This window comes from Corvus hawaiiensis, chromosome 7 (assembly GCF_020740725.1).
Source record: "Corvus hawaiiensis isolate bCorHaw1 chromosome 7, bCorHaw1.pri.cur, whole genome shotgun sequence".
NCBI classification, from domain to species: domain Eukaryota; kingdom Metazoa; phylum Chordata; class Aves; order Passeriformes; family Corvidae; genus Corvus; species Corvus hawaiiensis.
Genome location: NC_063219.1, coordinates 14,193,546 through 14,219,560, shown reverse-complemented (window position 1 = coordinate 14,219,560; position 26,015 = coordinate 14,193,546). Strand labels below are relative to the sequence as shown.

The following is a 26,015-nucleotide window of genomic DNA, read 5'->3' as shown; positions in this document are numbered from 1 at the left end:
ACTAGAACTTAAATTGGTTTGGATTAAGATCATAGTTTAAAAAGTTCTCAATACTGATACATTTCAGAACGGAATTCCTTCCTGACAGATCAAAAATTGGAATATATTGTTAACTTTTAAAAGGAATGTTATCACTCTGTTGTCTTAGGAGTCTGGAACTCAAGCTTTCTGTGCTTGGTTTGTTTGTGGGTTAAGACTGATTCTGGCTCTACAAGAGAAAAATAGTCTTTTTGTCAAAGCTTATATATATATATATATATAATCACCTCTTTCAGTGTTGGTGTTCTGTTTGTAAACTTGCAGTTGCTTTTTATGCTAGAAGTAGATGAATGTACATGCAATCTATCATGGCATGTGTGAGGGTGTGGTCTTTCAATAAGCTCTTGGTGCCCAATGTCAATGTGTTATATTTTCTTCATTTTTATTTGTTTGTAAGGAATGTGACATTTCATTACAAAAGGAGCAGCTTAAGTTACTTCGGAGGGGTTTGCTCTGTGGCCAGAGGAGTAGGAGTGAATGAGGTAATTTTTTTTTTCATGACTAAAGTGAAGTAAAGTAGAATCTCTACATTATAATCTCAACAGTTTATATGTTTCAGTATTCAGGGCTTTAAAGATAACTTAAATATTAAAAAGTTAGGATTCTCACAGCCAGCCTGCTTGATCATCATCAAACTACTGCTCAGAGTGCTCTTCTTTTTAGAAAGCATTTCTCTCCTGTCTGCATTATTCTCTTAAAAAGAACTTAAATTGGCTTTTATTATATTTGACAGAAATTTAGACCCAAAAATCTCAGACAGGAATATGTGAAACACAGTGAATATCTTTTTGTCTTATCACTGTAAGACACTTGATCTTCTGAAGTACCAGTGACATGTAATTCTTCCTGAAGTTTTTTTAACATTGAAATTAGAAAACAAATTGTCCCTGTGTACTGAATTTTTTACTATTGTTATTTTTTTTTCCTCAGTGCAGTGTTAAATTGATAATGAAATTCTCCTGTTTTTACATGGGTTAAATCCCTACTATTACAGAACTGTATTATGTATCTATCAAATAGACTTCTTTCTTTAGATTAACCAGTGGGGAGAGATTACCTGAGATTAGGAGAGGAATATTTTATCTGTTATGTACTTTATTGAGTTAATTTTCCTTATATGCACATAGAATTGTGACTGACTGCATTGAATTATTGAAGTAGTAGGTATGTGATAAGCCAGAATGAGCCAGTGTAATATTCATTGCAATAACTAATGGGTTTTTGGTTTTTTTTATAATTGTGCTCCTCTTGGAATGCAGTATGGCCTCCCTTTGCCCATGGCACAGGAACTAGCACAAAGTCTTGCTCAGAATCTTGGAATACAATGGGAGCCAGCTGCCAGGAAACCGAGTATGTACATGGAGTCTTCTTTTATCTTCCTTAGCTAAATACATAAGCACTTCCTTTATTGTGTTTGAAAGAAATGCCAAAATTGCTGTAACTGTAGAACAAGAATTGCTGCTTTTGGAAATATATGTAGTGAAATTTCAGCTTCACCAAAACAAGAGCCGCCAGTTCAGCAGCATTTTGCAATAACCTCAGTGATGTTCTGTGTTGAGAGGTTGGATTCATAACCAATATTCAAAGGTATATTGGTGAAAACACCATTAATTTAATTTAGAACTCCTTTTCTATCATAATGAAATCTGTAAATCCAATAGAACAATTGCTGACTTCTTAAAATGCAAAAATACCTGATGTACAAGTGAAGAAATGGTAAAGAGTTGTAACCTAGTTCAGTGTGACATTTGCTCAACTTGTTACCTTGCTGCTTCACAGCCAGACCAGATTTGTGTGTCCTTAACACATGTGGAGTGTTGGTACAAAAGCTGCTGCAAAGCCCTTTTCAAGGCTCAAGAAAATTGTTTGATTTTTCACTTGCATTTTGTAAGCAGTTTGGCTACCTTTTCTCTTTGTTTCCTCTTTAAAAATGTGAATGATAATGTTGACTTTATTGTGGAATCACTTCAAAAATCTGTGAATTAGGAAACCATACATAGGAATATTGTTTTGTAAAGCACTGTTTTTGAACTGTGTTAACTAGCAAATTGTGAAAATATTTTCTACATAATTGTTTTTTGATTACAGGTAAAACAGAATTCATACAATTTGAAAAACAGAATATTTTTTAACTGAAAGATTAAGGTTTTTGATATGATAGCTTAGTGCCCTTATTTGGGTGCCCTTTTATAGAGAAAGATTAATGAAAGACCTGGAGAGAGTAGAAATAACCATATAAATAATCTGTGAACATTTTCCATGGAGAAACTCTGGATTTCCAGTAATGACTACAGTACATCTGTCTTTGGTAGATAATTTTTATGGGCAGTGTGCAGCATCTGTTTTACCAACCTATAGGTACTGATCTTTTGTTTTTATGTTATGAATTTGGTCACTGTTGACTTACATGCTATCGCTGTAAGTAAACTGTAAATCCATTTTCATTCAACTACTTTTTGAATGAATGTTTGATCGGCTGATTCACATATTACTGTTAATAATTTTATGCCAAAGGGAAAAAGCCTGGCCTGTCCAATAACAATCCTCTTTCAAGGTATTCTGTATTTTTAGAGAGGAGGAAACGTGAACATTTAAAATCATCAATGTTATGTGTACTGCATACAGCCTTGTGCTGCCTGTTTTAAGAGCATGTAGGGAAGAACCTTGCCGACTATTTTTAGCTTTCTATACTGCCTGAAACTGTGTTGAGTCTTAAGAACCTGCAGATAAGGTAATCTGAAAGTACCACGTTTATTTAGTGTATTAGTATGTCTTCAAGTGGGCTGGTTTCTTTTTTGGGGCTAGAGTCTGTACAGCCAAGCAACCATCAAATCTTGGTATAATTAGTCAAGCTCCATTTTTATAGTGAGTACTTATATTTATTGTAAGTATATTTATAACTTCTCTCCTTTTCTGTTGTATTTTGGTCTTGTCTGAGAAGAGTGTGACTGCACTGAATCCTGGGGTGGTTGCATCATGGAGGAAACAGGGTATGTCATAAATATCAGTAATTGAGGGCTCTGGAATGAGTTCATAGTTTACGTTATGACAGAAATATTTAGGCATTGGGTTTTATCCATGTGTTTTAGTGCTAATAAATGAAAAACTGGACACAGTTAGAACTCAATCCTTAGCTACATAGTCAGTGAGGTCTCAGGGGGAAGCACATCTATATGGGAGGAATTTCATTGCCCTCTACCCTCACACACTGCCAAAGATTCTTCTCTCTATACTGTAAGCAGTTGATTGGAAAAGGATAACTTCTGAAATATAGGAGTTTGAGTCTTATAAATCACTTCCTGTCAGAATCTTGCTCACTGTGGAAGCTTGATTGCAAAAATCATGGAGAAAATTAGCTACAAATAAGAGGGAAGGAGCTGAGTTTCTTCATATGATATTTGGAAATTGGTTCTCCAGTAGAGTTACTTTGTGGCTTCCCTGTAGACTTGTAATTGTTAGCCACTGTATGAATGCAGCAGAAAATCATTCCATAAATATGCTTCTGGAATCCAAGGTAAGGCATTGATCAGAATAGATACTGGCTTCCTTCACATGGTGAACTAATCAAAGTATTGGTCTTGGATGGAAGTATCAGAAGAAGAGGCTATGGAATAAGCCTATTCTGTAGAAAAGGTTAACAGTAAACAAAAGCCAGGAGCAGAGGATCGTCAAGCAGAAGCTGAAAAAGGACTGACTAATGAAATGAGTGAATAATTAGCTGCACTTTAAAGCCTTTTCTCTTAACTCCATCAGTGTCAGAAGACAGTTTTTCTGTATGGAATAATTCGGTGGGGAAATATCTCAGTAGCAGTGAACTGTTAGGAAAGGAATGGAGAACCTCCTTATGGCACGGTTACCCCAATCTTTAATAGTGTGAATAGATCTCGTTCCCAGATCTCAAAACATGACCAATAAATACATCAGACAATTTCTGAATGAGAAATTACTAATAAAGTACATTTTCAGTAGTCTGGGAAAAAAGATGGAGTTGAGGAAACATGAGAGAAGTCTAACATCATGAATGAATGATTACTCTTTCTTCCAGTGTAAGAACTAGGGAGACATGAAATGAGATTAGCAAATATGACAGAAGAAAATGGGATGAAATTGTTCTCTACCAGTCTGTATTAAGCTGTGAAACCTCTTACTGCAGCATCTTGTAGGTGCTGAAAACAAACCTGAGAGGATCCTGGATTATGCATGCAATAGAAAGGGTGAATAGCAACTACTGTAATGTGGGGTTACCTTATTGAGAAGTTTAAGAGCTACAAATACTATACATTCATAAAGTAGAAATATAAAAATGCAAAATGTTTTAAAATTTTTCTTTTGTTCTGATTTTATTGTTTGAGAATAAGACTGAGCTGTCATACTGTTGCACACAGTGGTTGTAAGAAACTGGGATTTACAGTATTAAAAAAAAGTTGTGACCCCTTTGCCCCTTTCCAGTAGCTGGCAGTGTTTCAAGGCATTTACTCACCTAATTCTTTGCTATTTTAGGGTATACCATTCCAGGAAATTCTCCAAATGCAGCATTGCAGAATACAAAGAATTTTTACTTCGTGGGGGAGGTGCCTGTCTTTTTAACAGGCCAACAAAGGTAATAAATAAATTGGTAGTCAGGACATTTGCTACACATTGAAATGAAAATGTAATAATTTCACTGACATACATCTGTTCTCAAATTTATTCAGATGTCTGTGGGTATTTTCTTGAGGTTGTAATTAGCTGACTGTTCATCCCCCTAGCATTTAAAAATAATATTGAGAGGAATGCAACTTGTTTTCCATAATTCTTCATACTCAAATAATGATAAATATCACATTCAGCATAAATGCACTACTTATTAAGATGGAAATAGTGCAAAATAAATCCAGAAGTGAGATCATAGTTTATGCTCCACCTATACTCAATTCTTGGACTTTGTGTCTGAGGTTATTAAAAAGAATGCCAGTTACCACATTAGGAAATGGAAATACATAGCTGATTTCATATAGACAGTAGTAACTTTTGGTTGTTCTCAATGTTAACTTCATTTCATTACATCTAGCAAACTCTGTAATTCATAGCTGTTTACTTGTACCATTGCCTTTTTTGCCTAAAAACTTACCGAGGTCATAATTTTTTCTAAGGCAATGTCAGCATGACATCCTTCTAAAGCTGAATAGTATAAAAATATTCCATGTAGCTCTTTTTGCCAAGTAAGAGCAATCCAAAGTATTAATATTCTATTTAATCATAGTGTCAAACTTGCTGTCCTTGTGGAATTTAATACCACATGAGGCTATTAGACTGTTCTGTTTACTGTGCTGTACCCTTTCCTGGACCATCACCTTGCACAATTAACTAAAAATTTTGCTTGTGCGAGTGGTTTTGATTCTTTTCCCAGGGTGGCAATCTTTGCTTATAGAATAAGAATGCAAGAATTCTTACACAAAGGAGTAAGTAGGGAAATAGAAAAACACAGCCTCAGTTTTTAATGATAGTTGTCAGGCAAAGTAATGTGAAGAAGTTGTCAGCTGGACTCTATACAGAATAAAAATCTGAGTTATGCTGAGGAAAATGCTCCTGGGGAAATGGTTGAATTATCTTTATATATTATCTGTGCCAGTGCTTCACAGCTTTGAAGTTCTTTGGGGGGAAAAATAATCATACAATGTTTAGAATCCTGTTATTTGGAGGTTAGGAGGTAAGGTAGAAAACTGTGTGTTTAATCCTTAGGTAAGTAAAATGGAGTTGTTAAGCAGTCACCATGATGCCATTTTTAAAATTATAACCTGAGTTGTGCTCTGACACGAATATAAACATTAAATAGTTCCTGATTGCCATAGGAAATTTGTGTGTGCCTGCTTGTGTTCTGTAATTTTCTTGTTTGATAGAGAAATGAATTTCAGTTTCAGAGTAAGATCTTATTTTTTTACACCAAAGTGTAGTAGAAACAGTAGCTTACAGGGGGGGAAAAAAAAGAAATTAGTTTTTTTTAATCCTGTCAACACTGCTAGTGAAGAAAAGCACATACGGATATTTCTTCAGTATTGTTTTGCTTTTGGCACCCAAAATTGTAGGTGCTATTAATTACCTATGTGCATTATGCAACAAAAGTGAAATGTTTTATTTCTTTTTTATTAGGCGTTATGATTCCTCCCTGCCCCAACCAAAACTACCAGAGAAGAATTCCATACAAGTTTTTATATAATTAGTATTGTATTATATGTTGTTTCATATCTTGATGATTCTCAACAGCTTTACTTCCACTAAGGCCGTGCAGAACAGTTTACTCACATCTTGCACCCTTTGATTTCTGTTCACATTTTAACTTTTAACTTCTCATTTCAGCCATATTCTAGTTAATGTTTCTGTTGATAATATCCCAATTAAATTGGAGATTCCTGATATTCTTATATGATTTTAAAGTAGAATTATATTGAAAACGGACAAACTTCTTGCAAAATTATTTCTGTGACAAGGCTGAAAAGTATCTTTAATCAAAATTATGATATGTGAAACCAGTATAGGATCTGCATCATCCTGAACTGCAGGATTTATCTGTAGTGCATGTATCTGGTTTTAGGATTAGCTGTTTAGTACTATCTGTGTGTGGTTGTTTATAACTTACTAATAAGGCACATCCTCTTGGCAGTATTTCTTAATATTTACTGTTTTTATGCATAAACGTTGCACAGGAATAGACAGTAGCTCATTGCATGAGCAGGTGTGGGTACCTGAGTAGATCCCAGAGATTATATTGTGGACTGGTTTCTTGAAGGATTTATCAGAGAACTGGGAGTCCATGGAACAGAAGTTCAAATGTCATCCCCCTTAAATATTATTGTAGTGTCTCTATTTATCATGGGTTTCTGAGATCAGTATTATCCTAAAGAGGACCAGCATTCCTGTGATTTAGCTGAAGACCTTTCATGTCTGAAAAATTCTGATGAGCAGCACTTGAAAACCACGCTGCCTTTCCATCACTGAGGCACAGCACATGCATTGCTTGGGACAGCACATTAGTGTAGCATCACAGAAATGGGTTGTACGTGACACAAAAGTCACTTGACACTGGTTTTATTCTTACTCTGGGGTGGGGGCTTTTTTCTTTCAGCTGTTTGAAGCCACCGAGTGTGGAAATGGATATGTAGAAGCAGGAGAAGAATGTGATTGCGGTTTCCGAATGGCAAGTAGAGTTATATATTACTTCACAGTCTTTCTTACAAAATATATTAAGATAAATTAAGTGATTGGTAAGGGAAGGGGGAAAGGTTATGGAAATGGATTTGTTTTGCCTGTTTGGGAACAATTTCTTTAAGGGCCTGTGTTAAAAACATTTTTTCAAATGACAACGGGTGCAATGACAGTGTCCTCTGCACAGTTCCTGTTATACTAATGACAAGATACAGCTGTTTCCCAGCAGTTTTTGAGTTGCACTGGAGAAGTGCTTACCTTTTTACTTTTCTTTGAGAGCATGTTTGAGTGGGAGACTCCTTACTGATACTTTGGGAGATTGGTGCCTGCATTCAGATAGAACAAGTAAACTGTCGTTTTCTTCTCTAGTGCAGAAATACTCCAATAATGTTTTTGCAAAAATCTTCCCTCTAGATTTGAGTCCTAGTTCTAGTATTTAAATATAACTGCACCTGTAATTAGATTGGGGTTTTTTTCTGCATCGAATATAATTTAACTAAGCAGCATGAATTTGGCACAGGCTTCAGAATCCCTGTGTTACTATAGCATTGTATGTCACTGTTTTCCCTTTAGTATTTGAGTAGTGCAAAGGCTTCTTCCGCTGATAATTTCAGATCATCAATGCTAAACTGAATCTTTTGTCTGCTGGTATGTAATAGTTTGTTGTTGAAAAGGTTGTGAAGAAAAAAGACTTACTTAAAATGGAAGACTAAACTTTTTGCTTAATGTTTTCTTCAGGAATGCTATGCAGACTGTTGTAAGAAGTGCTCTCTTTCTAATGGAGCTCATTGTAGTGATGGACCCTGCTGTAATACATCGTGTCTTGTGAGTGTTGCTGCCATATATCAATTGTTCTTTTCAGTTGCCCACGGCAGTCACATGCAGCCTATTAAAGTTCAAAGTGTGTTTCAGGTAGAAGGAAAAGGAGCAGCTTATGTCAATGTAATCTTAGTGCTGAACTATATTTTTCATTTTCTAGTTTTTCCCACGAGGTTATGACTGTCGATATGCAGTGAATGAGTGTGACATTGCAGAGCTCTGCACTGGGGATTCTGGGCAGGTATGTGTGCAGAAACGTTCTCTGCTTGCACTGTTGTTTGTTTGCACCCTTTTTTTTGTATTCATTGAACAGGAAAATTGTATTAACAAACTGCACAGTCATATGCCCAAAATGATGATGTAACAGTGGAGTATAAACTGTTGCAAACTCATGAAAACAATAATCTATGTGGACTCAAAATATTACTCCTTTAGGTTTGTTTGTTTTTTATAACTCTTGGGATTTTGTGTGTAATATTTGTGTCAGGCATCCTTCTTTATTCTTTGCCTGGTCTATGACTTACTAATAAGAATACACTATAAATGTGAATGTATTCAAAGGTAATAACACTAAGATTTTGTGAAATAAAATACCTTAAAATAGAACTGTAGAAAATTATAGCTAATGGAGTATAAAAGCATGGAATCATTTAGGTTGGAAAAGACCTTTTAGATTGAGTGCAACCATTAACCCAGCACTGCCAACTCCACCACTAAACCATGTCCCTAAATGCCACATCCACGTGTCTTTTAAGTACCTCCAGGGATGGTGATTTTACTGTGTCTCTGGGCAGCCTGTTACAATGTTTGACAGCCGTTTTGGTGAAGAAATTTTTCCTAATAGCCAATCTAAACCTTCCCTGGCACAACTTAAGGCCGTTTCCTCTCATCCTGTCATTTGTTACTTGAGCAGAAGAGGCCGACCTCTATGTCTCTACAACCTCCTTCAAGGAGTTGTAGAGGGTGAAAAGGTCCCCCCTGAGCTTCATCTTCTCCAGGCTAAACTACCCCAGATCCCTCAATTGCTCCTTGTAAGATTTGTATAAAGTGTGTTATTTTTTTTAAGAGTGTGCACATGTATGAGAATTTTAAAAGTTGTGAATCTTATGCATTTGTCCTGAAAATATTTGGCTAATACTCAAAAATATAGGAACAAACAGCAAACAAAATGGTTTTTTAATTTGAGTTCTTTTACATAGTCAACATTCTGTACATTTTCCATTTTCACAGCAACTTTGATGCTTTAGGTAATATATGCTCCTTTTCAATACTGAATGTTTATATATTATTCCATTTATATAAACTTCAAGTTTCTATAAGAACTTCATAACTGATGCAGTCATTACCACATCAACTTCTTAGCTTTGAAGAAATGAGATTCAGGACAGATCATAATCTCTTTGGGCATTGGCTGTAATTATAAATGCCAATAAATTAACAATATCCTTTTATTTTATCATCAGAGACATCAACACATAGACAGGTAGCTATTGCCAATATTCTATTGTAAATCTTTTGTTCTGTAGATGGAGCATTCTTAATGCGAGAGAGAAGGGCTTTCTGAAGCCAGAAAGGCTGCCCTCAGAGTATTGGCTAACAGAGTCCAGTGCAGCAGCATAGCCTTTCCAAATTTTCACAGGTCTCTTTTGGATGAGGAAAAACCTTAACAATGGTCTGCTCCTTACTTTAGTAGTCTGAGGCTTCTGGACCTAGTGACTTGTTTGTACCAAAGAAGTTTCCAGTGCCAAGAGAACATAACACATCATTAAACCTCCTGAAGCTCTGTAAGCAATAGACTGGTAGGCTGACCAGGTGCTCCCTCACTGTTGTAGGGGAACTGAAATGCCTGTGATGGCAGTGTTGCAAACATGACCCCAGTATTAGCTCCCAAATATCCTCTTACTGAACACATTGGTTTTCATTTTGCCTCACCTCCTTAATTTCTACTTGGAATATGCAGGAAGTTAGTATTGAACCTTGTGTTTCATGGCTCAAGATGTTAATTTTTTCATTTCTATTTGTAGCTCTAAAGTTTATTGCACTAATTATGTTTTCAACCCCCTTTGTATGTTGTGAAATTTTCTTAAAAGCAGGAAAATTCCATATGTGATACTCTGATGTATTATTACAGTACACATGACGAAAAAGATTCTTAATTTTTTTCAGTGTCCACCAAATCTTCATAAACAAGATGGGTATGCCTGTGATTCTAATCAGGTATGCAATTTTTTTAAATCCCTGCACATCAGCAAATAGAAATCAACCAAATACACATTCTTGTTTTGCTTTGGCATTGATTTTTTAAAATCTTGTATTCCATAATTCTTCATAAATTTTATCCTTTAGACATCAATGTTGCTTGTGCTTTTTGCACTCTGTGAATAGTAATAATTTCTGCTTAGAGTGAAATTCACTTGGTATCTCTACATTTTACATGTAGATCTTTTATTACACTCCCTGTTAATGAGTTCTTTACAACTGTGTAAAGGTATAAAGCAACTACTTGAATGTCAGTATGTATTGGACACAAACTGGCTTGGGAATCTGGGCCAAAATGTGTACTTCATCTACCCAAATTCATGGAATCTATTCTACATCTCAACGTGCATGTGAAGAGTGAAAATGAGACATTTGTTGTGGGAGGGGAAGGAGATGTTGTTTTCAGTTCTCATTGCTAACATGTTGTGCTTTGTTTAGGGTCGTTGCTATAATGGTGAATGCAAGACAAGAGATAATCAGTGCAAATATATCTGGGGATCTAGTAGGTTGACTTTAACTACCTTAAATGTATTTTATTTCTAGTTCATTCCTGCCTTTGCTTTGGATTTTTAGTATTTTTATTTTTTGTTCTTGTCACTCAAAGTCTTCTGATCAGTAGAGTGAGTAGAGTGCAGTGGGAGACTGGCTTGATTGGAATTCTGGCTTGAAGTGGAATTCTGAGTCTGGGAGTGGTGTCAGTGAGATAGTTCTGGCATGATGTGGCTGCAGATCTGGGGAGGGCTGCAAATGCTCCTGGGGGGGAGGGGATTGAGGATTTTTTGGGGTATAGTTCAAAACTAGATGTTTTGGGGTTTTTTTCAATGACAGTCATCAGTTCCATTATCCCAGCAGTGGTTCATGCTAAAGTTGCTCTACCTTGCCTCTCCTTCCTATACTGTCCTCCAAGTCAGGAAAATTAGTATATTGGTGGGAACTTGAATATGCATAGTATGGATTTAAGTCCAGAGGTGTTGAGCAAAATAGAATTGCAATTGCAATGGGCTTTGCTTGCAGCAGAGAGGGGCTGAATGTTCTGTGTAATGACTTTGAGACAATTCAGCAGTGTAGAACTACCGGGACATCCTGTACTCTGGCATTTAGTGTGTTCTTGTGCATTGTGTCATAACTGCCACTGAGGCCACTCTGTATTATTAGTTTATTTTCCTCTATATAATTGTTGTGCCTTTCTCTTTTCGTTTTTTAAATTCATTTTTAGGAAAAAAAAATGAGCTCTTTAGTAAATAATTATGGGTTTAAAACCTACTAGTTCAGAATTTTACTCCTAAAAATAAGTAGAAATTACACTTGGATGTTCAAATTTGGTTTCCTGTGACCATCTGAAAAATAGAATAAAATAAACATTGAGTTGATGTCAGAACATAGGCTTATCATAAATGTCCTATATAAAATCTTCTGAAATGCAGATCAGGAATAATTGCAGTGCAAAACAACTAGATTAAATCTATGAGTAACTGTTATGAAGGGAACAAAATTAGACCACAGATAAATTTCATATGCAGAATAGAATACAGACACTGTGGAGGCTACTTTTTTTTAGAAGTTCAGAGCAAATCTTGAACATATCAGCAGGTATTTCAGTTTAGCCTGTTCTCTCTTGTAGTCACTGAAAAATACCATCTGTACACATACACGTGTGTTTAGATTGATGTTTTGTATTAAAAAAATTACAGAGAACTGCTGCAATAAATTTATGCAGGTTTCAAAGCTGTCATGTTGCCAGTGGAAAACATGTTTCTTTTTTCTTCATCAACAGAGTCTTCAGGATCTGACAAATTTTGTTATGAAAAGCTTAATACAGAAGGCACAACAAAAGGAAACTGTGGAAAGGATGGAGACCGATGGATTCAGTGCAGCAAACAGTAAGTTCAGTTTGGGAGAGATTATTTGTAATTTAAATAGATTGGTAATGGTTTAATATTGTCTACTTTTTATACTTTTTCATGCATGTCTCAGCAGTTTGTTTTGCATTATTTTGAATCTTCTTTCCCTCACAAGGTTTGCATATTGAAAAAATTCCACTCCAAAAAATCTACGAATGACTCAGCAATACACTTATAAAGAATTCTAGATTTTCAGAAGATTATACTGTGCCTTTATTTATTTCAGAGGAGCTGAGGGACAAGACAATAAAAAGTCACAAGTTCATAATGCAGAAACACCTCAGCCTTGGCAGGGATAAATTAGGCTGCAAATACACACACTCTGTCCACTCGCTCTGGGATTGACACCGGATTATGGCTGTTTCAAGTTCGTTCCAACCTTTATTTTGATCAGTGAAGACCATTAGACATTTGGATGCTATAGAGAAAAGGCCCGATTCATTTCCATGTGATCATTACTAGATGAATATTTGATTAAATTTACTTGTCAAGGTAATGATCATTAGTGGATAGACTTAAATTTCTCCTGATTTGCTTCATAATTAAAAATTATGTAAATACAAATTTCAGTTTTGGAATAGTGTTTTCCTTCTTTGACTATTTGATGCTTGTATAGTGGCTTTTTTTATTATTACTTTTCAGATAGGATCATAAGGAAAAGAGTCGTTTAATGGATTTTTTAATATTTAGATGAGAATAGTGTTGTTCTAATGTGTATGTTAAATCCCTCACTTCTATAAAAGCTTCTCTTTGTTAGTAGAGAGATGCAGGGCAATGGTGTGGCTGAAGGGCTATTCACATTTTTTTCAGTTTTAACAAAGTCAATTTCCAGCATTTATCCAGCTGCTTCTGTAACTTAGGACAGTCAGTATTAACTGATATCCTTCTATTGAAGATATAAAATATACCTTGTATATCTTAAAACACATTTAAATATATGCAGGTATAAAATAACATTAGAAGAAGCAGATTCTTAACCAAAATTTGGGCACACACAGCTGCACACTAACAGTTGTTGTTACGGTTCTGTTGTCCTGCAAGGGAAGTAAAATTCAATTAAAAATTCAAACTTAACATTAACATATGGTGTGTAAGCTGCCAGAGAGAGGGAAAAGCAATTTAGCCTAACATGGCAAAGCTTTGTGCAGCTTGGCTCCTCTTACTTGTACTGCATTGTTCTTAGAGCACAGATATTTTCTATGTTCATGTGAGCATTCACTGGTGCATTGGAATGATCGATGACTTGTTTCTGCCTCTTGTCATGTAAATAAAATAATATTTTATATCCAGGCTTGCACTCTGAAAGTCTTATGGTACTATATTACTATGATCAGCAGCACCATTGCCAGACTTTCTTTTTTGTAACTTTACCTCATATTATTCCAGTAATATTTTGATTTATGTTTTCATTTTCCAGTGATGTTTTCTGTGGCTTTTTGCTCTGTACTAATCTTACTCGAGTTCCACGAGTTGGTCAAGTTCAAGGAGAAATTATCCCAAATTCCTTTTATCATCAAGGACGCATAGTGGACTGCAGGTAAAAGACAATGCAGTATTCCAATGTGATTTATCTCTGTCAAACTTAATTAAGATAGACATAAATGTAAGATTCTGTGGATTTTAGGTAATTGCAGCAAAATCATTATTCTGAGTGGTATTTATTTTGATTAAAAAAAAACCCCAAACCATAAAAAGCCTAATATTCCACATTTAAAGAGGGTGAAATGTGGGTTATCCTCCTGAATCTTCTACCTGATCCCTCCAATAGCAGAACTTTACAGTCAGAGCTTAATGCTCAGCATTATGTTTTTCTGAGGGTGGAGAAAGTCTGTGATTACCAAAGACCCATATTTTAAATATAACGATTTTGAGTATTAAATACTCAGAGAAACAGCTGTTGTGAAGCGAAGGCTGAGAGGGAGGAAACTGCTGAGTAGTGGCAGGATAATATGTTCAGCTACTGTTCAGTTAAAAGACAGCTAAATGAGTTTCAGTCTGCTGCAGAACTGGGTCTGTGCACAATACTGGGTTTGTATTTTAAAGACATTGGCAACGTTGCTGTCACACTAAGAACACTCTCTTACATAGTTGGGTCCTGAGTGAACAGTGATTCTTAATTCTTCCATTATTCCACTAATGTTTTTATTTAAATCACATGGCAAGTTAGTTTTTTTAGTATTTTTTTTAGCAATAGTATTTCACAGCATTTGGGGAAAAAAAAAAAAAAAGGAAAAAAAGAAAAAAGCATGGTCTGTCAGTGACTTAGAAAGCCCCAAACAGTAAGGTGCCCTTCTTGAGTATTTAAGTCCTTACCTAAACTACTTCTTATTTTGACAAATGGAACACGTTGTCATTGCTGTGGACAGACAGAAAAACTCTACAGTTTTGTTCAGTCTGTCTGACTGCTTAAATGAAAGAAAGGTGTGGGGCTTTTAGTGTCTACGCTTACGTGCTTTTAATATTTTCAAAAGACTCCAGACATAATACTAATACTATCTTAAAACTTATTTCTCCTAGTGGTGCTCATGTTCTTTTAGATGATGATACAGATTTAGGTTATGTGGAGGATGGAGCTCCATGTGGACCTCAGATGATGTGTCTGGACAAAAAGTGCCTGCCAATTCAGTCCTTGAACATAAGCAGCTGTCCCATTGGTTCCAATGGAAAAGTCTGTTCTGGTCATGGGGTGAGTCTGTACTGGAAGTGAGCAGCTCAGCTTCCCCAGCTCTCTCTGCTCTACCTGATCCTAACACCTGAAAGTCTTCCTAAGACCTTTCGATCTGAAACCACAAATGTTGCATTCAGGGGGGAAGACTGCCATTTTGTAATGCATAAAAAAAAATTCAGAAAGGAAAATTGTCAAATTGGTTCTGCATTTATATCCAAAGTGTTGAGTTTGTTACTAGCAAGAAAGACCTTTGACATTACTTATTGTAAAGACTTCTGTAATGTACTATCCATATTTCAAGCTACTTGCTATCTTCAGTTAAATTTCTCCTGCACACTAACACCTTTATAAAGTTGGTCTTGTGTTCATAGATTTATAGCCCACAGCTTAAATAATTAAAATTCCAAACTGTGGGTCCTCAGCAGAGAGGGAGTTCTTGAATGGTTCCAAACAATTCTTGAACAGATCCAAAGTGTATAATTTTACATTCAGGCACATTGTTCTGTTATTCTACCCATAAGATCATTTGTTAGGTCTGTTTTGATGAACAGATTCGCTGTTTTAAATACCAATAAAACCTTTCCACTGTGGGATTCAGTGAGACAAATACTTGTCTAAAGGGCTAGACTTTATACAAGAAGGGGGTTATTTCTTCTTGTTGTCTGTACTTGAATATGAAATTGAGTGTTTCAAAGTAGAGGGTTAGGGTCAAAATAAAGAAGAAAATTTTAAAATTGGGAAGTAAAGTATCTAGGAGACTAGAAATTATCTTGATACTTTTCAAGAGGGACATGAAGGGTGAGTGAACTATCTCACCTGTTCTGTTTTCAGTTATTACAATTCCTAATTTTAAAAGGGTATTTCAGTTGATCAAACCTGCCATAAGGTGTGTTTATCTTCAACTTTTTGGGTAAGATTCTCCAGTGAGTGCTTCTTAAAAGCAGAGCATGACAAAAGTTGAATTAAAAAATCTTATGTGCTACTTAGAATCATTTGTGGGTAGGTTGTTTTCTGGGGTTTTTTTTCACACTATGTTCCAGTGTCCAAAAGACATTATTAGCTGTTTGTCTAATGATTTATTTAATTTCTAGTCCTATAATCAACACCTCATTCTTTGTCTGTTTCTCATGTCATGCTTTTTTTCCACAGTAACCTCTTCCAGCAACACCATTCCATATTCTTTTTTTCATATGGAAAGTTTATAGTGATTAACTCTTACAATTGATTTAATGTTTTAGGTTTTGTCCATTGGACAGGTTTTTCTGTATCTAATAAATACATTGCAAATTTAGAGTGCTAAGTCCTTTTTAAGAGGTCATTCAAGTAAATGTAAACTTAGGAAGAACTGTTCCCTCTCTTTTAGAAGCCAGACAAGCATTCCTCATTGCTGCTTAGGAAAAATGCTGACAAAACCAATGAAAATGTATCAGCTTTGTTCTACATGGGAGCAAGCTGTAAATGAGAGGTTGGCAAGTGTAACCATGTCTTGAACCTTTTCAACCTTTGTATCCCTTCTGGGCATCCAGGCTCAAAGTCCAGACTAGTGAAGATCTAACTAGTCTAGCTGAATTGCTGTTATTTTCCACAGCCCGTGCAGGTGTGTAGTGTCAGTGATAATAGAACCGGCTCTGCTTCTCCTAGGAGGGGAGAGTATTAAGAGGGTTAAAGCAAGCTATCAGGTGTGTTGTGTCATTCCAAACACTCAGTGCTATTGTTACCATATATAAATAGGTAAGTTTTATACCGTGAATTAAATGTCTAATTACATGTTAAATAAATGCAGTGTGACATGTTAATTACTAGTAGTTAAAAACTAACTGCTATCACTTATTTTCTTTCCAGGTTTGTAGTAACGAAGCCACTTGCATTTGTAATATCTCCTGGGCTGGGACAGACTGCAGCATTGATGATCCTGTCAGGGATACTGGTGGCAAGAAGGAGGAAGGACCCAAGGGTTTGTGTTTTGTTTCAGTTTTGGTGTTCTTTAAGTATTTATGATGGTTTTCTGCTGCTACATGGTAGCAGAAATAGCATATAAAGAGCAAATGCTGTTGTACAGCTGTGTTTAGACCCAGACAGTAAAGTTCTGCTTCCTGTAGAGGAAGTAGGTTTTTCTACTTTGACAATTGATGAAACTTTTACTTTTCTAAAATAAATTTGGGGAAGATTTCAACAGGTAATGTTTTTTCCTTTGTCCCTTATTCTCTATTTTTTAATGATAATTTTCACTGTGATTGGAATCTGACTTAGTGTAGCTCTTATTATTTATATGATAATTGAATATTTATATTTTACTAGAGATTTTCAATTTTCTTAGTTGCTCCCAGCTAATTCAGAGAGCTGTGGCATAAAAAAGGGAAAAGTGGAATGTCCCTGGTAAGATCAGATTCCTTGAAATCATATTGCAATGAAAGAAAAAAGAAATTACGATTTTTGAGAACTTGTTATTCTTACAGTCATTGTTCTTATGTACTTAGTATGTATTTCAGCTACATATAAATAGACAGATGCTATTGAGGAAATAATCCAAAAGTTTTTTCAAAGAGGAAGGAAAGTATTTGAGTTTCTCTCTGACTTCTCTGCCAAAGAATGTCTTTGGATATCTTTGGACTTGTGCTGTCTAGGGGGTTTTTTTATGTCTTTCCTGTCATCAGGGCACTATTCAGCATCAGACTATATTCATCCAGTGTTATGCATTTACAGATAAAGTTCCCAGTTCCAGGTTCTTCTGCCCTATTTACAAGGCAGATGGAGAAAAGAGTTGTTTAAAAATGTGGTCCTGAGGACTCAGACTCTAACTGATTACTCTAAAAGATCCAAGGTTTCAAGGAAGGACAGGATTTTGGTATGTCCCTCTAGAATGGCTCTACATCTGGCTTGTGTGCCTTTTTCTGTTACCCCTTAGCAGAATGGTTCCAGCAGACATTTGTCAAGAACTGTTGAAGAGATCATTTTGAAACAAGTTACTATTGTGAAGGAGGCTCTCTAGACCAGTCCAGATTTGTACTTGGGAATCTGTACAGGTGCTTCCTGGACTCCCAGTCCCAACACTGTTCAGTGTAGAGTTGCCTGCTTTGTACTCTGCCTTACAAAGCTACTCATCAGTCCAGTTCCCTTAAAAAGAGTCCTGATTGTGGAATGCTGCTCAGAGAGTCTTAAAAAAAATTACGGAGACCAACACTACAGAGCTGTTCTGTTCTTTGTGTGTGTGGATGAGGAGAGCAGGATTTACAGCTGTGACACTGAGAGCACATGAATTTTACTTTGTTAATTTCCAAATCTGGTAGGTAAGAAATGATTCCCTCCTCTGTGAAAAGGTCTGTAGGAAGGGTAACACAGAAGGTACACTTATCGTCATTACATTACTGTAAATCGGATTAACTCATCTAGTTCAGAATGGAAATACCTTTCTGAACATTAATACATCAACGTTGAAATATTCTGGGAAAAAGCCTTAAATGATGGTATGTGCATGGATTTCTGCCAGCAGGTACAGGCAAAGTTTAGACTGCATTTTTCAATGCAGCCCTATGCAAAATGGCAGACTGTACTTTTGGTTTTTTTGAGGTGGCCTGGTGTCAAAAGATGGATTATTTTTCTTATGGTGTTACAGTAATTTACTGATGTTGAATCATCTAGAAATAAATTTAGGAGACTGAACACTGACAGAACTACTATGATCTCTTTCTGTGTGCTTGTAGAGGAATTCCTTTGTGAGAAGATTTCAGAAGAGTACAGTAGTAGTTTTCTTTGTTGTAATGACCCAACATACTCAAAAGTAGCTTCCATTAAGTTTTTATCCCTTATTACTCCCTGTGTCATATGCCAGTTTACAAGTCTAAGACAGAAACCAAAATACTTGTTTTTCCTTACCCGTAATTTTGAATGAAGTGAAACACTCATGATGTGAAAATTAATCTAATAGGTTTAAGATTTTTCACACCAAAAATCCAAGCATCTTTCTTACTACAATTAGAACACATATAGTTAGGAAGTATATTTATTTATGTATTGTTGTGATAATTGACAATTGTCTGCTATTCCACTGCACTTCTCAGACTTTTCCATCATCCATCAATTGCTTTTTGGCTCCATTCTCTACTTCAGGATAAAAAGATTCACGGTCCTTAATTATGTTGCTATTAATACATGACTCTTGAATACTCTTAACTCAGCAACCTACTGTATCCTGTACTAGCAGATGTGCACAGCCTTTAGCAGTTTGGGGAAGACAAAGAGTTCTTGCTGTTAGTTTTTGATTACTGCAGAAACTTGAATTACTTTAGTGTGGGTTAGTAGTTTTGAAATCAGTGGGACTCCGCATACACATCAGATTCTTCATTGCAGTTTAATTTGCAGAATTAGGCCTTTTATTTTACTAGTGGAGTAGTGTTTGTTTATTTTAATATAGAATTTATGTCTCAAGTGTGTATGTGTGTATGTTTGTGTGTGTATATTTATGAAACAGGAAAAAAATTACCAAAATATTTTAAAACACAGTTCATTCAGCATGAAGTCTATAAAATCTTTGTCCTTTAGAAAAGTTCCCATTTGACAGGGAATTCAGCTGCTTGCTTTGGTCTATTGTGAGTCAATGAATCTATCAAACTTTTAATCTCTAACAGAGGAGATGTACAGATTTTTTTCCCTCAAAGGAGTTCCCTTTAAAAATAAGGCTTCGGTGTCTTAAGAGAGACTATCTGAACATATCAAAATTTCCAGGGTGTTACCTGAAGCAGGTTTTTGATTTTAAAAGGTGTTACCTGTTTTTAGGTCATATAGATAAACAGAGAGTCCTATTGATAAATGCAGTAACAAAGAAAAATATTACTAATTAGTAAAAGAAGGAATTTAAAAGTTGGGGTTTTCTTGTTTTTTCCTAAGGTGGAATTGTTTCCAAACAGTTTTTAATTATACTATGGATACAGTAAGTTTCTGGTGATCAAAAAGAAAGTTTTCTTACTGGTGATTTATTTACATTTTGGCTTTTTTAAATAAGCAGTAGGTTGAGGATGTTCCCTTTTACAGTAAATAACAGAATCACAAGCTGAGAGGAATTTACAGGAAAACTTCTCATTGAAATACTTGCAAGCATTCAAAGAAAACCAAATAGAGTTCATTTCAGAATTTTTAAAGTTACAATATTTGGTAAACAAGGTTTGTGAGGAGATTTGAATTGTTTATCCAGCGGTGGATTATATCATAAAGTATTCCTTTCAGGAATTATTTCATGTTTTCATTTCAGACATATATGTGATGATTTCCTGAAAAATTCTTCCCTTTTCCCTCCACACAGTGAGCATGGCCGCTAACAGGCTAATAGGTGCAGTGGCAGGGACCATTCTGGCCTTGGGGGTGATTTTTGGAGGCACAGGGTGGGGAATAGAGTAAGCATTTTTCTTAGTTTGAGTTCTCTGTCTGGTGCCTTAGTGTGTGAGGTAACCGTATGCACCTGAGCCCTCTCTGTGTTGCCCCCTAGCTTTGTCCTGTGGTGACCGTATTTGTCATGTGATTTGACTGTGTCTGTGTCATGTGGTTTGCTCATGCAGTGTTGAACCTTCTCCTGTCTGGGATAATGTGGGGCATAAAACAATAAGGTTGTGAACTTTTACATTGTCACCATAAAATTAAATGTCTAAATGTTTCCATTACACCAAATTACCAAAAAAAAAAAAAAAAAGAAAAAAAAAAAGAGAGAGAGAGAGAAAAAGGAAAAGGAGAAAAAATTGGAATTTTATTATTATTTTGCAAAATAGACTGAGTAATGTGGACTGTTTCATTACATGCAGGGCTTTCAGTCTAATGATCAAGCTAGGCAGCTGAAAGCTGATGATAGTCATATAGACAGGTAGTTTTCCAGTAAAGCTTCTGAAGGTTCTGTTGCTAGGATTCTGTTACCTCAAGATAGCACAGTGCTGGAGTATAGTATTCATGTATAAAGAATATGCATGAGCAATTTTTATTGTCTTTTCATAGTTCGAGGAAACGGTAATCCTAAGTGTTATCCCAGTACCTCAATTTTAATAATGGCTATGATTTATATAAATTTGTGTTCGTGTATATATATACATATAAAAAGGCCCATATAAGAGCTGTCTTCATTCTGCATTCACTGTGCAAACTACAGATGAAATGGCTATTTTGCTGCTCTGAGATTTCCAACTTCTCTGTGTTTCTAGTGCTATATATAACGTCTGTCATGTGACAGTGGCACCTCTCTGAAGGGGGACTCCCAGCAGGACAGTCTGCCATTCCCAATCAGGCTGAGTGCAAAGGCATTCACACACAGTTCTAGTCCAGTGAGGCAGCACTTCGTGTTTCTGAGTCTGCAGCCCTAGGAACCTGTCCACACACAAAACTGATCCAAGATTCTCAGGAGAGTAGAGACCTTTGTGTTCACAGAGGACAATTATTAGAAAACAAATAGAAGGAAGAAGGTAATAGGTAATTTCCTTGTGAAAGATTAGATCTTTGTTTTACTGGTAGCTTTTATAAGTGTTCACTAAAAACTGAAGACTCTGAAAGTTGTAGAGGTCTGGGGGCAGAAGGGGCAGAGGTTTCTGGAGCAGAAAATTTACCTACAAGTTGAGGACCACTTGCCTTTTGCTTACATTCTGCCTTGTTCCTTCCTGTTTGTCTCTTCCCTTACCTGCTCTCTCAAGCCACTCAGCTCTGACCAGTGTCCCCAACCATTTGTTCTTGCTCCTGTATCCTTCTATACCAATGCCAGCTTTTCTTCATCTCTCCTCTGCTTTTATCACTCAGTACCTGACTCATTCTTTTTTGTTTCTATTCATTCATTTTCCTGCATCCCATCAATATTTCTCTGTCCTCTGGTTCCTTCAGATATAAAAATACGTTCCAGGCAAGCCACTGCTACTTTTTGTTGGTTTATAGAAAGCACACAGGGAATGCAAATTCCCTCTCTGTTCCTGATGCCCTTCAGGCTTAATAAAACATAAGGCATAGATCCTTACAGTAAGGTATAACATATAAAAGTAATCTCATTTTAAGTACTTTTATGTGCACAGTTTGTCTTAAAATGACTTACAGAGATCTAAGAAGATCACTGATATTTTGAAACTGGAATTCAACTGTTGGAGTACTCCAGTCTCATAAATTAAGTGGTTGCTGTTTAGTCATATTACCTATTCTACCAGCTTGGGGTTTTGATATTTATACTTTTCTATTAACCAAACCTAATTGTTTTGTATATGATCTTCTTCTGTTTAAACTGATTGAATCATTTAATATTTATAGTAAATAAAACCAATACTGATTTTCTTTATTGCAATAATAACCTGCTGTTTGGTGATTAGATGTGCACTATGAAATGGATACACATCTTCAGGCACTTAAAAACCAGGGAACATAGTGAGAGGAGGAATGTAAAAAGTGGTAACTTGGCATATCTTTATCTAATTTATGACTATGTTACTATCAATTAATCACTGTACCTCTTTTGTGGGAAGATGGCATTCTATGGCTAGAAAGAAATTGGCTTTAGAATTTTTCAAGGCTTCTGAAATTTATTACAGATAAATTACTTGCTGTGCTTTCAGTCTTTTGTTCTGTGAGATCATTTGATGAAATCCAGAGTAAGCTGTAGATCTCAGTCAGATATAGTAGCTCATTAGACTCATTAGGCTGCTGTTGCAAGCAAGCCTTAATTGGAACCACAATGTCTGTGGGATGGCACTTACCCTCCACCAAGCTCATGCCTGTTAATTTGAGTCAGGTGTGACTTAAAGGTAAGTCCAAATAGGATACATTCTTCCAAACTGTGCAAAATTATCTTTTGACTTTTGTTGTCAAATTTGTGCACTGTTCATCTGTAAAGCTCACTATATTTTTTTTCAGTCCAAGTGCTTTATTCGTATTCCTGAATACTCTTTGTGTAGGAACTGCAGGAAGCAATTTTAAAAACTTGGTTTTCTTTTAGCTAATCAGAATCTCCAGAAGCACTGATGTGAGGAACATGTAGTGGATGCAATAAAGTCATATGGCTGCAGTAAATTTTATTGTAGTGTGTGGGGCTGGGCAGGAGGTTTTGTGATACCGACCTAACAGCTTAAAACTTCCAGTTGTTGCAGCTGCCCTTGCTTGCTCTTTGCTGCTCTCTGGCTGCTCCTCTTTCTTCCTTATGTTAGCTGTGTGACAGTTATCCAAATTCAGTTTCAGAACAATTGATTAGGAAAATTTCAATTGCTGTGTAGAAGTGTTGGTTTGGGGAGAGTGGGATAGGAGGCAAGAACTGGTTTTGAAGGCTATTCCTGAATATGTAAATGTTTAAACAAAAAGTGTGTGATATGCTGCAGAAGAACTGTTGAGTTGCTTTCATCTTGCCTTGAGGTCAGATGCAATATTTTACATCAAATACTGCAAGAGTAAGTTCTGTACAGAGCAAATGTTACTCAAGCCTACTGTCAGTTTCCCTCTGTCCTGTGTAAACAGAGCACTTAAGGGTCAATTATTAATATCTGATTGAGTTGTTCTCTTGCCCTTTTCAGAAAATTACACAAACATATTTTGTGCTGCTTCTTTTTGTTGCTCTTTTTTTCTGCTCCACCCTTTCCCACTTTGTTGTTTAGTAGCTTCTTGAGGGTGATGAAGAGATGCTTTGATGTTTGGAAAGCTTAGTGGAAATAAACTTTTATTTCAACTTTTATTCCCTATTATATAATTTTTTGCTTTTGTCAAGCAGTTGTAAATTTAGCATTGATGTAACTGTAGGGAGTCTGGACTCTGATTAGTAAGTGGTGCTAGATGCTCTCAGCTCAAATTAAAATATCTCTACCTTTCAGGAGCTCCATGAAAAAAGGGCTTTTTGATTTATTTCTTTCTCATTTTCTGTAGTCTTAGAACATACAGCATTCATACTTTTCCCCTCTCAGTTAAGGAATTATTCACAAATATCTTAGTGTCCTCAGCTGACTGTTCATGCAGCAGATAATGGAGTAAGTGACAATGGAATTCACTGTCTAATACTAGGTTTTTATCTATGGTAGAAGTCAGCATAGCACAATGCAGAGACCAACAGCTTTGTGCATTCCTGTTGTTAAAGTAAGTTAAGTTGGGCTTGTTGAGACTGTCTAGAGACATCACCTTGTGTGCTGTCTATATGCCCTGAATTGTCTGACTACCCTTCAGATGCTTCACATAATGTGAATAAAGTCATTGGTTTTTATGTCTGTCTTACCCTAATCCTTTATCACAGGTCCTAGTGCCACCAATCTTATAATAGGCTCCATCGCTGGTGCCATCCTGGTAGCAGCTATTGTCCTTGGGGGGACAGGATGGGGCTTTAAGTAAGCAATGCCGCATGTCTTCTCTTCGGTGGCTCTGGCATTTCTATTTCTTGCTTACATCACTAAATTTTGAGTTCCTGCTACAAGAGTTCCAAGTTAACCCCTCAAACTCGAACAAACTGCTTTAAACAAGAAAAGAAATTACACATGCACTAAACAAGCGGAGGGAATGGATTTGAAAATCGCAAATGTTATCAGGGTGCAAAGTTGAATAACAATAAAAGAATTAATTTAATTTTCATTAATTCACCTAATGCTTAAGGAACAAGGTCTTTTTTCACCTCCTTCAGTCAGTAGCATTGTTCTCAGAAGCTAATTACATTGGTTAAAAAGCCCCCAAAAGATACATGTCTTATTTTGAATGTAGTAGTACTTTCAAACTGCTCAACTTTTTGACAATGAGATGTCGTGTAAATGGTCAGTGGTGGAAGGAGCAGAGTAGTTTTCAGGAACAAGTGTGTTGACAACTTGGGAATAGCAGACCTAACTTTTAACTGATTATTTCTTTTATTGATACACAATCTGAAAAAAAAAAAAAAATCAGGTTTAGAGAGAACATTTTGAAATCTTGAGCTGTTTCCTGAAAGATGAAAGTATTTGTCTCCCAATTCTAGTTTGATGTGTTTTGTAACTATGAGGATTAACAGATTAGTCATTCCGCCTGGGACTGTTAAAGCAAACAGAGTCTTGTACACAGGTACTTAATTCTTACCCTTTTTGTAGTGTCCAGTCTGCCCCCATGCATGGTCTGTATTTGGTAAAAAGGATCACCCGTTAGAATCAGTGTTTATAACCTTACAGATCATGAAAGTAATTAAGTACAAGTGATTTCTCATGGCATTTCAAGTTGTTGTTTCTTTTCAATAACATGAATCAAGGTTAAGCCATGATACAACAATAAGCCATAATTCTCCAAGGAAAATGCATATATAAGTAGTAGTAACAATAATAATTCGAAGAAAATTTTCTATGGCCTCTACTCATATTTCATGTCAGAGTTGAGAAGAAAAAAATTATTCCCTAATTGATTAAGACACCTATCAAAGTAGAATCTAGTGATAAAGTCATATTTATCTTGTAATTTACTTTCAAAGGTCATCTGAAAATGTTTTATTTCTGGTTTATACTCTTATATTTTCAAAGTTTCAGCAGCCCTTAATATTAAATATGCATATAGAAGCAAAATTTCAAAATCTCTTTCAGTCCTGCTGAAAGCAGCAAATGCGGCTTTGCCCTTTCTCCCGGACAAGGCAATTAGTCCCTGTTGCGGTGCCTGTCACTGTTCTCAGAAAGACCCACCATCTGCCACATTCATTTTTCTCTAAGCGCTTGTTCTGAGGGAAGTAACAGTCCCTGTTCTTCCACTTAATGCTGGCAAGAGCTGCAGCACTGCATGCAGCAGCTGTAGGAGTCACTGCTCCTCATTTGCTTTAGTAAGAAAATATTAAATACAAAATGTACCCAATCATCCATCTCTAAGCATGGGTGTAGGATCTTCAAAAGCTTTTTCAGCTCCTGAGGATAGACCTACCTTCCACTGCTGTTTTTTTTGTTGCGTTATTGGTTTGTTTTGTTTTCTTTTAGAACTTCTTAGGTAAATAAATTTAGTCCACTTATTTGTGTAATAAATACCCCTAGGTCAGCCTACAGGATTTAGAAGTTATCACAGGGCAGCTCTAAACAAGGTAGCTTTACTATAGTCCTATATCTTTTTCATTGTGCCGTTTCCATATTTATAAATAGTAAAATAATTTTTATTCACAAAAAAACCCAAGTAAATACTAGTGTTTCAACAGTCCATAATTCCGGTTAGTTGCAGAACTGAGGGGTTTTTCCCTC

The 26,015-nt window shown here is 36.0% G+C and overlaps 1 protein-coding gene and 1 long non-coding RNA gene across 6 annotated transcripts in view; one reads left to right on the top strand and one right to left on the bottom strand.

The window, feature by feature from the left end:
- Positions 1-26,015, top strand: part of ADAM23 (ADAM metallopeptidase domain 23) — a 71,100-nt gene that overhangs the window by 36,900 nt on the left and 8,185 nt on the right. For 2 of the 5 annotated variants that reach the window (XM_048309090.1, XM_048309093.1), the window contains exons 12-25: positions 437-521; positions 1,299-1,389; positions 2,981-3,029; positions 4,540-4,639; positions 7,142-7,213; positions 7,960-8,046; positions 8,201-8,281; positions 10,207-10,257; positions 10,738-10,801; positions 12,074-12,179; positions 13,618-13,737; positions 14,718-14,886; positions 16,711-16,822; positions 24,086-24,176. In XM_048309090.1, coding sequence (XP_048165047.1) covers positions 437-521; positions 1,299-1,389; positions 2,981-3,029; positions 4,540-4,639; positions 7,142-7,213; positions 7,960-8,046; positions 8,201-8,281; positions 10,207-10,257; positions 10,738-10,801; positions 12,074-12,179; positions 13,618-13,737; positions 14,718-14,886; positions 16,711-16,822; positions 24,086-24,176 — 1,278 coding nt within the window. Of the gene's footprint in view, positions 1-436; positions 522-1,298; positions 1,390-2,980; positions 3,030-4,539; positions 4,640-7,141; positions 7,214-7,959; positions 8,047-8,200; positions 8,282-10,206; positions 10,258-10,737; positions 10,802-12,073; positions 12,180-13,617; positions 13,738-14,717; positions 14,887-16,710; positions 16,823-20,164; positions 20,256-24,085; positions 24,177-26,015 lie in introns of all 5 variants that reach the window. The other 3 variants (XM_048309091.1, XM_048309094.1, XM_048309092.1) reach the window with 2 other exon arrangements.
- Positions 9,517-24,087, bottom strand: LOC125328426. The gene is made up of 4 exons (XR_007204707.1): positions 20,715-24,087; positions 16,946-16,957; positions 16,215-16,220; positions 9,517-9,527 (listed from the first exon to the last, which is right to left on the bottom strand). It is a non-coding gene; the product is annotated as an uncharacterized LOC125328426 (long non-coding RNA).